This window comes from Choloepus didactylus, chromosome 25, assembly GCF_015220235.1.
Source record: "Choloepus didactylus isolate mChoDid1 chromosome 25, mChoDid1.pri, whole genome shotgun sequence".
Lineage (NCBI taxonomy): Eukaryota > Metazoa > Chordata > Mammalia > Pilosa > Megalonychidae > Choloepus > Choloepus didactylus.
The window spans coordinates 1288127-1302335 of NC_051331.1; the positions used below are offsets into that span (position 1 = coordinate 1288127).

General features: G+C 58.9%; 1 protein-coding gene across 1 annotated transcript in view; it reads right to left on the reverse strand.

The window, feature by feature from the left end:
• The window catches only part of UNC13A (unc-13 homolog A), a 37402-nt gene that overhangs the window by 260 nt on the left and 22933 nt on the right, over positions 1-14209 (reverse strand). Inside the window, exons 13-35 of the mRNA XM_037817899.1 lie at positions 13713-13791; positions 13550-13555; positions 13112-13183; positions 12795-13014; positions 12174-12401; positions 11525-11666; positions 11279-11448; positions 10677-10792; positions 9439-9602; positions 8977-9127; positions 8662-8730; positions 8347-8436; positions 8001-8135; positions 6267-6400; positions 4996-5081; positions 4719-4845; positions 4454-4550; positions 4031-4174; positions 3249-3332; positions 2260-2337; positions 2053-2141; positions 1740-1892; positions 113-310 (exon numbers count right to left, since the gene is read on the reverse strand). Of these exons, the coding sequence (XP_037673827.1) occupies positions 113-310; positions 1740-1892; positions 2053-2141; positions 2260-2337; positions 3249-3332; positions 4031-4174; positions 4454-4550; positions 4719-4845; positions 4996-5081; positions 6267-6400; positions 8001-8135; positions 8347-8436; positions 8662-8730; positions 8977-9127; positions 9439-9602; positions 10677-10792; positions 11279-11448; positions 11525-11666; positions 12174-12401; positions 12795-13014; positions 13112-13183; positions 13550-13555; positions 13713-13791 (2832 nt within the window). The remainder of the gene's footprint in view (positions 1-112; positions 311-1739; positions 1893-2052; positions 2142-2259; positions 2338-3248; positions 3333-4030; positions 4175-4453; positions 4551-4718; positions 4846-4995; positions 5082-6266; positions 6401-8000; positions 8136-8346; positions 8437-8661; positions 8731-8976; positions 9128-9438; positions 9603-10676; positions 10793-11278; positions 11449-11524; positions 11667-12173; positions 12402-12794; positions 13015-13111; positions 13184-13549; positions 13556-13712; positions 13792-14209) is intronic.

The following is a 14209-nucleotide window of genomic DNA, read 5'->3' on the forward strand; positions in this document are numbered from 1 at the left end:
GGGTGAACCCGCTGACCCCTCTGTCCACGCCGCCCCGGCTTTGAACACTTCCTGGCATTTGCGTGGTTCCCCCCTCGCTGGATGTCCCCCGTCTCCAGCTGACTTCTCTGACCTTGGAGGACCCTGCCTGACCCCCGTGGCCCCCGCGGGGCCCTCTGTGACCTCGAGTGACCCCCCGGGCCTCACCGTCTGGTCAGTGAGCGGGGGCAGTACCACAGCCTTCTCCATGGTGTTCATGACCAGCTTCCAGAGCTCCTTCAGCACTCGCTTCAGCACCGTCTTCTCGCAGATTTTGGCAAAGAGGGTCAGGCTAGGGGCAAGGGCGGGTCTGAGAGAAGCCCCCTGGCTCCTTCCCATGACACGTGGACAAGAACGCGGGGGGCACAGGGCCTGCTCAGGGTCCCCGGGGGGTCTGGGGGGCTTTGGAGTGGAGGTGGGGGAGCGAGGGAAACAGGGAGTGGTGGGGGCAGGGAGAAGGGGGAGCCTGATGGCGAGGGCACTGGGGAGCCACGGCGTGTTCAAGAGGGAGGCGTGGGGGGAGGGTGGAGACTGAGAAGCTGGAGCCACGGCCCAGAAGGAGAGGGTGGAGTCGGGGGAGGTGGGCAGACGCAAGAGGGAAAACAGCAAAACAGTGAGGAATTCGAAATCGGATTGTGAGGGTTGAAGGGAGGAAGGCAACCCACCAGGATCCACCCAGCACCTGAACCTTCCTCTGCCAAGCTCCTTAAATGCTCGTTCCAGCTCTTTATCCTCCCTGCCCCCGTCCTTCCATACGCTTAATTCATCCGTCCACCCGTCCGTCCATCCTTCATCCATCCGCCTTCCCTCTGTCCTTCTAAGCAGTTATCTCTTAATCCAACCCTCACCCACACCCTGCCCTGTGTGTCCCCTTGGGCACCCCGGCCCCTGGTCCCCTGACCCCACCTGCACCCCCCTGCACCTCCTGTACCCCCCTGTACCCCTCTGCACCCCCTGCACCTTCCCTGCAACCCCGTGCACCCCCATGCACCCCCTGCATCCCCCTTTACCCCCTGCACCCCCTGTAACCCCCTGTACCCCCCTGCACCCCCTGCACTCCCTGTACCCCCTGCACCCCTGCACCCCCTCATCCCCTGCACCCCCTGTACCCCCTTGCACCCCCCTGTACCCCCTGTACCCCCTGTAGCCCCTGCACCCCCTTGCAACCCCCTCACCCCCTGCACCCCTGTACCCCCATTGCACCCCCTGTACCCTCCTGCACCCCCTGCACCCACCTTGCACCCCCTGCACCCCCTCTGCAACCCCTGTACCCCCTGCACCCCCTGTACCCCAATTGCACCCCACTGCACCCCCCTGGACCCCCGTACCCCCTGCACACCCTGTACCCCCGTGCACCCCCTGTAAACCCCTGTACCCCCTGCACCCCCTGTACCCCCTGCCCCCCCTCACCCCCTGCAACCCCTGTACCCCCATTGCACCCCCCTGCACCCCCTGGACCCCCTGTAACCGCCTGTACCCCCCTGTACCCCCTTGCACCCCCCTGTACCCCCTGTAGCCCCTACAACCCCCTGCACCCCACTTACACCCCCCTGCACCCTCTGTACCCCTTCACCCCCTGCACCCCCTGCACCATCTGTACCCACATTGCAACCCCCTGCACCCCCCTGGACTCCCTGGAACCCCTGTACCCCCCTGCACCCCCTTGTACCCCCCTGCACCCTCCTGCACCCCCCTGTACCCCCTGCACCCCACCGACTCACTTGCTGTCCAGCAGGTCCATGATCGGCTGCAGCACGTTGTCGGCGTCCTGGGCCACGCTGCTGCAGGCGCTGGCCGGCACACTGCCCGTGCCCTTCACCTGGCTGAGGATGTCGCCCATCTGCTTGACGCACTCCTCGATGTGCGGCTGGAAGCTGGGGACACAGGGCGCCGTCAGCGGAGCAGACCCCGAAGGACTGGCCTCCAGGAGCCACGGCCTGGCTCTGACAAGCGGGACTGAGAGCAGACACCCCGCGTTTCCACATCGCTGGGTCTCCCGACTGGGGGCAGGGGCTGCCTGGCGGTTGCCCCCACCTGGTCGCAAACACCCGGCTGAGCTCGTCCAGGACGTTGTTGAGTTTCACCTGAAGCTCCTTCAGGATGTCACTGGCCTCTGCATCCAGCTAAGGGAGGATTTCAGTCAGAATGATGGGCACCCAGAGGCACTGGGCATTTTCAGAGGGTGCCCTGGGGCTGGAGGGAAACTGAGGCACAGACCACGAGGGGCTGCCCCAGCCTCACCTCCTTCCCGCCCATGGCCTCGAACATCTTCTCCAGCTGGACTCGAAGCTGCTGAGTGTTGTTCATGAGGATACACGGCTGAGGACAGGCAGAGGGGGTCAGGCCTCAGGCCCCTCCTCAGAGCCCCCCATCCCCCACCCGGGCCTCTGGGGACAGAGGGCAGCTTTGGGGCCCAGGTTCCTGGGGGTCCTGGGGCCCAGTGGGGAGACGGAGAACCCGAGTGTCTTCTGTCCAGACCGGAGCTGGACCTGGTGAGCCCAGGAGGGGGCCTCTGGGAACAGCAGGGAGGGGTGTCCCCATGAGGCACCCCAAGACTCCTACACAGACCCAAAGCTTTGCACTCACACACCCTGAAGATGTCATTCGCACCAACAACGATATATTGAAAGTGTGCTCCTGCACGCCCAGCTGCCCACATACAGTGAGACCCCAGACATGCACAGATGTGCAAAGTCAGACACACAATGCTACACCCAACCCACTGACACAGCTGGATGTGCACAGCCAGACACACACACTACACCCAATCTATTGACACACCTGGATGTGCACAGCCAGACATACACACACTAACCCAACTCATGAACTCAGCTGGATGTGCATACCCAGACACACAATACACTGAACCTACTGACACAGTCAACGTGCACAGATGGACACACATACACTACACACAACCCATCAACACAGCAGGATGTGCACAGTCAGACACACACGCACTATACACAACCTGTCCACACAGCTGGATGTGCATGGTCAGACACACAGCCACACACCACACACTGTCAATACAGCCAAGCAGTACACAGCCAGGCACACACATTTGGATGTGCACAGTCGGACACACACACCCAGACACACAGTCAGACACACACACCCAGACACACAGTCAGACACACTCCGGCCCAGGTGTCAGAGCCCTGGGAAGGCTGAGCCTTGGGGGTGCTGAGGGGGGCCGAGGGGGTGGGAGGGAGGCCCCTGCAGGTCACCACTTTCTCCTTCTCCTTGGCGCAGTAGGAGGCGAAGTCCTTGGAGACGATGTCCGTGTACTGCAGGAGCACATTGCTGATGGTCTGGGAGGACACAGGGGGGTGAGGGGAGGCGCTGGGGCCGGCAGGTCCCACCAAGAGCCGCTGACGAGACCAGGAAGGGACCCAAGGCCCCGTGCACTGAGATGACCCTCCGGCCGGGAAACTGCACCCAGGACGATCGTCAAACCCAGGTGGCCCCGTGGGGAGACGCCAGGCGGGGATGATTCTCTCCAGGGACCCGGCTCCTGCTCCAGCCCCAACCACAGGCTGACCCAGCCCCTCATCTGACCCTAATTCAAAGCTGCAATCCCAACTTCAGTCCAACCTCCAAGCCAGCCACTGACCCCAACCCCCAACTCACCCCAAGGCCCATCCATATTCTGCATAAATCCCAACGCTCACTCCAACCTCAATGCTAAACAAATCCTAACCCTAATAGAAAGCCAAAAGACCATCTCCAAATTCAATGCCAACCTCATTCGCAACACTGACCCCAACCTCATCCTCAATCTCAACCTGACCAACTCCCTCAACGACTTGTCAACCCCCATACCCAAAGCTCAATCTCAAGCTCAACCTCACCCCACACCTGACACCTACCCTTATCCACCCCCAACCATACTCCAACCTCAACCTCAATCCCATGCGAAGCTCTAACCGCAATGCTAACCTTGCCCCTGACCCCAACCCCCACCCAGCCCTGACCCCGACCTTGACCCCCCGCCCCACCCCCTCCGCACCTTGGCGAAGCGCCTCATGTAATGCCCCACAATCTGGGGGTCGGGGCACTCGAGCTTCTTGATGATCTCGAAGCTCTGATTGAGCTGGGAGAAGACGTCCACCACAGAGCAGGAGAAGAGGGCGTGCTCCGAGGTCTGCTGGAACTGCAGGAGGGAGGACCGGTCAGAGCCCAGCGTCCCCGAGCCCAGGCCTCCCGCGGCCACTGGCCCCTACACTTCAGGGTCAGAAGGACAGAGCGTGACTGGGGGGTCAGCCTGATGAATTCAATTCCAGGTTTGTTGAATGAATCAAAGACTTTACAAACTCTCAACAGGACACACAGGACAGAGCTCGGACCCCTTTCCCTCTGAGATGAGCCCCCCGAGGGAAACCCGCTGCACAGCTGTGTCCCGGGGGGACGAGGCCGCCGTGGGCCTCCTCACCCCATCCTTCTTGTCCCGCTCCAGGGCCCCGTGCAGGAAGTCCCGCGACACCTCCTCGTTCTCGTCCAGCCACTGGATGACGAAGGGCTCGAACCACCTGGGGGGGACAGTGCGCTGGGGCCCGGCGGCCTGGCCCCTCGGCCGTCCTGTGCTCTCCACCTGGCCCTGCAGCCTCGGGCGGGTCCCCTGCTCCCCACCCTGAGCCCCAGGGGAGCCGAGGTCCGGGCTCTCCCAGGCAGCCCTGCGGGGCCGGGCCAGGACTTACGCGGGGTACTCGGGCACGCGGTCCTTGAAGGCTGGGAGCTCGGCCACGTACTCGTTGTACAGCCACTTGACCTTGAAGTGGAGGTTCATGTAATCCGCGCTCTTGCACAGGCGGTGCTTGTCGTGCTCTGGGGTGGGGGGGTGGGGGGCAGCTCAGCCGGGGGGTGCTGACCCCGCCTTGCAGAGCGCTGCCCGCCCTGGCCATCACTGAGCCTCGGCATGAGGGGACTCGGAGGCTCAGCGACCGCTGCAGCCAGGCTGGGGGACGCAGGACTCACCCTCCATGGCGTACTTCATGTCCTGGGCAAACAGATTCCACATCACCTCGGCACTGATTTTTCCCACGTTCAGCTCCTGGGGAAACCTGGCAAAGGTCACAGGGGCATGGAGGTCAGCAGATGGAAGCCAGAAGTCAGAGGACCTTGTACTCCCCATCCCAGGGGGCTGTGCAGGGCAGGGCTGAGGGGTCCAGACGCTAGTTCCCTCACAGCCCCCGCCTCGCTGGGTGACCCTGCCCCAAAGCCCTGCTTCTCCCCGAGCTACCACCCCCCCCATTTATGCCTCCCTCCCTCCATCTGTTTTCACCCATCCATACACCCACCCATCCATCCATCCCCCTACCTGTCCATCCATCTACCCATCACCGCATCCACTCACCCTGTCCATCCATCCATCCCTTTATCCACCCATTTAACAATACACCAATCTATCCATTCATTCATTCACCCACCTAACCATCTAAACATCTATCCATCCATTGATCCATTCACCCTCCCTTTGTCCATCCATCCATTCAACAACCCATCCATCTATTCACCCTTCCATCTATCCATTTACCCAATTGTCTATCCATCCATCCACCTTTCAGTCCATCCATCCAAAATCCCTGACCTTTACTCCGTATCTAGGTAACCAGCAGATATTAGCACCCCAAAGTTAGAAGCCCCTTTAGTTCTCCCCTTGAGAATAAATAAGTAAGCACAAGAGCTCTTTCTGCTAACAAAGATGAAAATTCTACAGGCACATCAACTCACAAACCAAAACAGTGTACACATTCACACACAATTACATGATACACAATATTATATATTGAAATGAATTCCAAAATTATACACACATAACACAGTTAAACCCACAGATCACAACTATATGCAAAACTACATACAATCATGTGTGTAAGATAGATTGCATTTTTTAAATAAAATACTTAGTAGAGTAGCAAATAATGCTCAAGCACCACTACTATTATTTGTGAACCACATATACATATACAAAGTTATATACATATGTACAACACATTGCTATAGCCAGACTTCAACACATATGAAATACGTGTTTGATTGCATTGGTGACTGGGCACATAGACACCATTTTATGTTTATGTTTGCAAATTGTATCTATATCTGAATTCCACATGCACGCACAGCCAGACCCACAATTGCCTCCACAAGTGCAGCATTTCCGGTGTTATTAGATGTGGTCACCTTACACACATCCACAAACTCGAGCCCACACACATGTAACTTGGATGACTAAGTGCGCAGCTCACTGGTTGAGGCAGGGGGTGTAGGAATTCTTGTCTTCCTCGATGATGGACACTATGAGGGTGATCAGCTTGGACCAGAAGTCGAGGTTCTTGATGCTGGGACCCTGTTCCTCTGGGGGAACCTCACCTTTCTTGGCCTGAAAGGGACGTGGAGGGACTGGTCACCAGGGGTCCAGGAGAAGGTGTCTGAGCCATTCGTCATGGAGAGGCAGGAGGTTGATGAGCAAGGACTCGGCAAACCGATGTAAACTGGCCCCAACAGAGCGTATGTCAATGTGGCTCAGGAAGCTTAATTAGTCTCAACTCGTAAGACTGAATGGAAATGAATGGATCTGAATTTAGTCAAACAAGCTCAACCCCACTTAACCAAATGGAACTGAGATGAATGCAAATCAAGCCCATTTAGCTTAAGAGAAGTCAGCTTTTCTCAGAGTTAATTCAGTGGAACTGAACTCAGGCCAGTTCCACCAAACAGAGCAGAATTAGACTCCACGGAATTCAACTCAAGTTAACTCAGCTGGATTGAACTTAATCAACTTGTCCAAGATCAACAACATAAATCAAAATGATGGAAGTAATTTGGATGAACCCAAGTGAACTGAACCATCTGATGCAGTCCAACTCAACCCAACCCAACTCAACTCAACCCAACCCAACTCAACTCAACCCAACTAAACTCAACTCAACCCAACTCAACTCAACCTAACCCAACCCAACTCAATCCAAACAAACTCAACTCAACCCAACTCTACCAATCTCAACCCAACCTAACATTCTCAGGTCAACTCAACCCAACCCTAGTCAATTAATGGAAATAAGTGTAGCTAAACTCAACTGAAATGTGCCAACCTAACCCAATTCAACTGAACTCAACTGTACTCAACCCATTAAATCAGTTCATCCTAACTCAAGCCAACTCAATTAGTTCAAGAACAACTTCAACTCAACTCATCTGAATGGAAATGAATGGGCTTGTACTCAGTTCAGCTCAACTCAATTCAACTCAATTCTACTCACTATTTAGCCAAGAGCATTTTTAACTTAAGTCAACCAAATGGAAATAAATGGAACTGAACTAATTATAATTGAGCTAAACTCAGCCCAATTTAATCCAATTTACCTTAGCCCAATTCAGTCAAGAGTGTGAATATAAATGAACAGAATGGAATCACATTGAACTGAATGTGGCTGGTGTGATATCTCCTATTAGAAGCCAAGGTGGGGAAGGGGCCACCTCAGGCTCCCTGCACTTCCCCATCCCAGTGGTAAATTTCCAATTAATACCTTTCCCTCCTGCTAGACTATAAGCTGCTCAAAACCTTATTCCCAATCCTGGGATAGTGTAAACATAGATAAACACTTACTGAAAGATCTCAAACAAACTGAGTTGAAATGACCAAAACTCTAATCAAGAACTTGAATTAAACTCAGCATTTCTTGAACAGTGACCCTGTGTCAGTCACTCTGCATCACGCCAAACTCAACTAAGCTGAGGTAAAGCCTTATTTGTTGAGCATCTACTATGTGCCCAGGTGTTAAGCAGTTAGCCATATGTCATCTAATGCCTATATCTTGTTCAATTGTCTCCCTACCCTAAGGTGAGAGCTTTTGACCCCATCTCAAAGAGGAAGAAACCGAGGCTCAGAGCAGTGAAATCACCAGGCAAGGGACAGTGCTGAAACCAGAGCAGGGTCTGACAGGTGTCCCAGCCTCCTGCCACCCACCCTTTGTCCTCACCGGGTCTGTCTGGTACTCCCGGCTGTAGAGCTCGTGACAGTTGTTGAAGATGTACTCGTAGGTGGAGTTGAGGCATGCTTTCACACAATCCTTCACCACCTGGCTGGCTCGGGGCGGGCTCTGGAGCTCCTGCACCTGGAGGGAGGGAGACAAGCACGGTGGGTACAGCTGGGCAGGAGGTGCCCAGAGAGTGGCTGCAGGAGTTCTAGGTTTAAGGGGATGTTGCAGAATTTCAAAGGAGAGGGTCACTGGGAAAGGAATTGCCACCCAGGAGGAACCCTGTTAAGAACTGGGGTCCTGGAGGCTCCAGGGACCTCTGTGGAGATAGGTCTGGCCTCCTTCCTACCTTCATTCGGAAGAAGGTGATGCTGGTGAGGAGGTCCACGGTGGACTTGAGGTCCTGGAGCCTCTCTGGGCTGCTGGCCGGGAAGTTGTTCTGTTGGGACCGAGAGGAAAGAATTGTTGGGGAGGTTGGAATTGGTGCTTTTTCCCAAGTTTCAGGAGGTGGACTGGGGGCTCCAAGAGAGCCGATGCAGTAGGCACTGAGCACGCTGGAGCAGGCGGTGCCCACGTTTGTCTGCACGAGCATGGACGGTCCCTGGGTGCTCGCCCACTGGTGGCCGTCCCCTCCCGGTGCCCATCACAGCCGCGTGCTCCTCACCCGGTACATGGAGAGGTCAATCCGCAGGGAGTTGTGGAGCTGGTCCAGAAGCTTCACGAAACGCTCTTTCTGGAGGCCGGGGAGGAAGGAGGAAGGACGAGAGGGGTGCTGGGGGTTGGACACAGCAGCCATGGCAGCTGCTACCTGGGCAGAGCGCTCACTACACACTGAGCGTGCCATGTGCACAACTGAATGGAACCCTCGCGAGGTCTGTTTCCTTTCCACAGAGGGGCGAGCTGAGGCTCGGAGATGCGAGCCCCGGGGTCTCCCCAGCGTGCCAGGCTCCCCCTGTCCCCGACCCCGCCCAGCACTGACCCCGAAGTTGGAGGCGGCAAAGCGGTCTGAGGCCGACACGTTGGTGGAGGCAGTGGTGTGAGCGTAGTAGGCGTTGATGTTGGCCAGTAGCGTGCTCATGACAGCGGGGACCCCGGGGCACATGTACTTGGAGGAGAGGCAGGCGAAGTGGCTGGGGAGGGAGCAGAGGCGCTGGGCCAGTGTCCCTGAGAGCTTCTGCGTGTGGCTCCCCTCCCTCTGCCTGATCCCGTCCTTCAGATTTGCTGTCTGCGTCTCTCCCCACCTGGGCTGCCCCATCTTCCCCGGCTCTCACTCCAGCCCCATCACGGCACCCCCCAACCCCTAGGGGTGTCACCCACCTCCTCTCTCCTAAGAAGCCCTCCCACCCAGACCCGGCAGGGGTCCTCTGGCCACCCCCCTGCACCCTGGCCCATTTCCCTGCTCCTCACTGCCATGCCCACCCCGGCCCAGCTGCAGCCTCACGTCATGGCTTGGTAGATGGACTCGACGCCATAGCGCATGGCAAACTCATCCACAATCTCCTGTGCCGTCTCGTCATAGTAGACTTTCCAGGCGTCGTCACCCTTGGCATCCGGGATCTTCACAACCCCATTGTTCTGCACGTCTGTCACAAAGTGGAAGAGGTTCTGCCACCAGAGGGGAGAAAGTATTGTCACGGAACAGGTCAGGGGGCCTGGGGATCAGAGCTCCCAGGCTTGGGGGCAGCACCGTCCATCCATCTGTTTGCTCAATCTTTCACTCATCTACTGTCGCCCCTGTCCACCCACTCGCCTCTCCATCAACTACCCCAAGGTTCACCTCGCCCACTGTGCCAATGATCCAACCATCCATCCATCTGTCCATCCATCATTCATCCACCCAACCATCCATCCATCCAGCTACTCCAAAATTAACCCATCCACTCACCCTTCTAATCATTCAACCATTCAGTCATCCACCCCTTCCATCCATAAATAACTTAATCTGTCCATCCAACAGTTCATGCTGCCACCCTTCAGCCATCCATTCAGCTATACATCCAGCTAAGCATCAATGTATTTATCCACCCATCCACCCATCCCCTCATCCACTAGCCGATCCATCCATCCATCCAACTACCCCCACATTAACTCATACACTCATTCTTCCAATAGTTCAACCACACATCATCCATCCACCCATCCATCCATCCAACAACTCATCTGCCTACCGTCCATCCACCCATCATCCATGCATTCACACACCTATCCACCAACTTGTATATCTCTCCATTCACAGTCTCATCTATATGTCCACCCATCCCTTTATCTACTCATAAATCACTCATTCATTCAATAATTCATCCAACAAAGTGAGTCCTGTGGATGGAGTTCTCTGAAGGAACCCCAAGGCAGCTGGAAGAGAGACCCAGACACAGCCAGCCTTCCCCTCCAAGAGCTCAGGGCTGGGTCACATAGAAAGACCTGGAGCTGTGTATGACGGTCCTTGTGGGAGATCAAGGAGGGCTTTCTGGAGGAGGAGGCCTTGACACTGGACATTGATGGGTGGGAGGAGATTTCAAACAGAGGGAATGACACGGAACAGTCCCAGAGGCCCAGGAGAGTGTGGCCGGTATGACTGGAAATCGGGGGGTGGGGCCGGGACAGGCAGGGATGGTGAGTGCCAGGCGGCACGGGAGGCCACAGTCTGCCTCCAGGGCTGGGCCGAGTCGGGAGCCTCACCTCATGCAGACAGGTGTACTGGACGTGGTACGGGGCCACCTTCTCCTCGCCTTTGATCTCCACGCTGATGTGGAGCCGGATGGCACCGGACACGGCCGACTTGTCGGTCCTCTTGTCTGCAGGGCACGGAGGGGTGGTAGAGGGAAAGCAGACTTCCCGAGGCTGCCCCCCGAACACCCCAAAACCGAGGCCTGGGCGTCTCCACTCAGATGGGGATCCCTAGGCTTGGATCTCCCCTTTAGTCTAGAATTCCTGAGGCCCTGCCTCTCCCTCAAACTGGGAACCCAGACCGTGCTTCCTCACGAAGGCCAAGCTCCTGGGTCTCCCTCGGAGACTAGGAACCGTGGGACGGCTTCTCGCCCAGACACAGCTCCCAGGCGCTGCCTCCCCTCAGTCTGTCTATGCATCTAAGGGTGCTGGGGTGGGTAAATGCCTACACAGACCAAGAAACTCAGGTATTGCACCCTGTCTCTCCTACCAGACAGGGACATCAGGACTCCTCTTTCATTGGGCCCCCCACCTCGGGCTGGCCCCACCCCCTCTCCTTGAGCCGGCCCCGCCCCGTTCGCGCCCCGCCCCCTCGCGCCCCGCCGCGCGCTCACCCAGGTTGTACCACACGTCCATCTCGCCGCTGAGCGTCCGCACCTCGATGATGGTCTGCCCCAGGAAGTCGTCCGACTCCCTCTTGAACCGCTGCTTCACGCGGGACTTGATGTCGTCGTCCTCGTCCCAGACGCGCACCTTGATGCGGTCGGAGGAGTTGTGGCACTCGCTGCGGGGAGGGGCGGGCGGCACTGAGCCTCGGGGAGATCCCCTGCTGCCCAGCGGGGACCCAGCCCGGCGCTTACAAGTGGAAGTTCTCCTCCCACACGGGGTTCAGGTTCCCGTAGATGGTTTTCGTCCGCTTCTTGGTCTTCCCGACCTGGACGGTGACGTAGGGGTCGCTGGAGCCCGTCTTGTCCTTCGCCTGCAAGCCCTGGGCACAGACCACTGGACGACACGGAGAGACACCAGCGTGTGAGCCCCGCGTGGACGGGACAGTCACCGCCGCGGGCTCCAGGCCGCTTCCCCGGACCCGGGACCCGCCCGAGCTTTACTACGCGCTCGCCCCCCAGGTCCAGCCCCCCTGGGCCTCGTTTGCCCACGCATCGCCTGCTCAGGGCGCCCCTTCCCTGTCTCAGGTCCACAACCTCCCCCCCATCGGAGCTTCCCGGCACCCCCACTGCACCAGAAACCCTCCTCTTGGGCTCTGGTTCTGGGCGACCAGCCACGGCACACCCCGAGTCTCCTGCACACACGTGTTGGCATAAACGCCCACCCCAGGAGCGCGAGCGCATACGGGGACCTGGGAGACACAGACGCCAAGTGCGCGCGTGGCGAGGAGGAACGGGGGCACGGGGGGTGGGGGGGAACCCGGGGTGCTGGGGAAAAACCGTGGCACTTGGGGGAGCCCAGAGAGCTGGGGGGAGCCCCGGCGCCGCGCGCCCCCTGCCTCACCGGTGATGCTGATCTTGGCCGACCACTTGGACGTGCCGTCCAGCACGCTCTGCTTGACCGCCTTCATCTGCTGTGTGTGCGCGGCCTTGGTGACGGCGAAGATCTCCTGGATGAGCTCGAAGATCTCGGGCTTGTTGCGCTCGCGGATCTTCATGCGGTCCTTCAACACCATGATGATGTTCTGCGTGCGGTCCTCCGCCCCGTGCTTGGAGCTCTTCTCGGCCGCCCCTGCGAGGCCGCCGCGAGGGGTCACCCCGGGACCCCGCCCAGCCAGGGCCCCGGAACCACTCGAGCGCTCCCCGGCTGTCTGAGGGGCGCACTAGAGGAGCCAGGGCTGCCTACGCCTCCCCGCCGAACCTCTCCCCACCTGGCAGCACTCCCGGGTCACCCACAGCCTCTCTAACCTCCTGCGCCCCAGGACTCGCCTCCTCCTCTGAGCTCCCTCCCTTCTCTGAACTAGCCCTAACCCTAACCCTGACCTTTTCAGCCCTGCACCTCCACCTTGCCCTGTCTCCTTTTGGCCCCGCCCCTCCCTAAGGCCCACCCCTCCACCCAGCCCCGCCCCGTTCAGCCTCGCCCCGCCCTCAGGCCCCGCCCTTCCTCAGCCCCGCCCGCCCTCACGCTGCAGGCAGTCCGCGTTGAGCAGGTCCTGGCACTTCTCGTGGCACTTGACGCCGCACTCGCTGCAGCGCATGCCCTGCCGCGCGATGCCCCACAGCAGCCCCTCGCACTCGTAGCAGTAGGTGGGCGTGGTCGCCGTCCACACCTCGAAGTTGTGTGGCGTCGTGCATGAGATGGGGTAGATCAAGGCCTGCAGGGTCTTCTTGTAGACGTGGTTCTTCTGCGCGGGTGGAAGCGCGAGGGCCTGGGTCGCGGGGCCCGGCCTGGGGGCGCCGCCGCCCCCCACCCCGGGCTGCCCGCCCCGCGGGGCCGCGCACCAGCTCCTCGTTGTTGAGCGTGCTGGAGGCCAGCGCCGAGGTGATGCCCGCCTTCCGGGACTGGACCAGGGACTGAGGGGAGACCGCGACGGAGCGACAGGAGCAGGGCGTGGACACGGGTGCGGCGGTCAGCCGGGTCGGGGTCCCGGCGGCGGATTGGAGACCGGCCCCAGCCGGCAGCGCCGCGGGGGCAGGACCAGCGAAGAGTTCGGAAAGGCAGAGCGTGAGAAGGGCCCCCACCCCCACCACGGGCAAAGCCCTCACCCCTCCGGGGACCAAGGCAAGTTGGAGGTGGGGGGCACCGCTCCCTCCACCCACTCCCCGAACCCCGGCACATGCAACAGCCCCTCAGAACCCCTTGGTTTGGGATTGAGTTGGCAGATTCCAGTTGGTGGGGGGCTGGGGAGGGATTTTGGGATCCAGATCACCATCACTCACCATAGCCTGAAGTGTCCATGCAGCAGGGGGTGGGGGGGTAGAAATCAGACAGCATTAGTCTCAGAGAACGCCATGCCGGCCTGGGCCCAGGGCTGCCCTGGGCAGTTGTCCAGGTTGTGCACTGCCATAACCCACTCCTGGGCAAGGGGGGCCCTGTGCTCACCAGGTCGCTCACGAGCGGGATGGGCTTCCTCTTGCGGATATCCGGCATGCTGTCGATGATGATGAGGCCACCACCGGGGCTGCGAGACAGACAGGGAGGGGGCGTGGGGCAGCCCCCCAGACGTCCGCACACAGGGGCGTGGGGTGCCCACCCACCGGGGGTTCCCAGTGGCCAATTAAAGAGATGCCTGATAGTCGACGACTCTGCTGTCCCCGCTCCAGGGCCCTCGAGGGCCCAAAGGAGGCCAGGCAGCTCCTAAACCACATCTTCACTCATCTGCTTCCCCCTGATCCTGCTCCCTCATAGGTTTCTCCTCAGAGCTCTTCCTCGACAAAGTGCATGCACAGGGGTCCCCGGCTCAGGCTGTGTCTCCAGAGATCCCCACCCCAGGCATCCTCCCTCCATCCTGAGTCACAGCTGAGGTCTCTCTGTCTCTGTTTACCAAGGACCTCCGAGGGATGACAAGTATTAGTGTAATTTAAGAGTCTCTTCTGTAT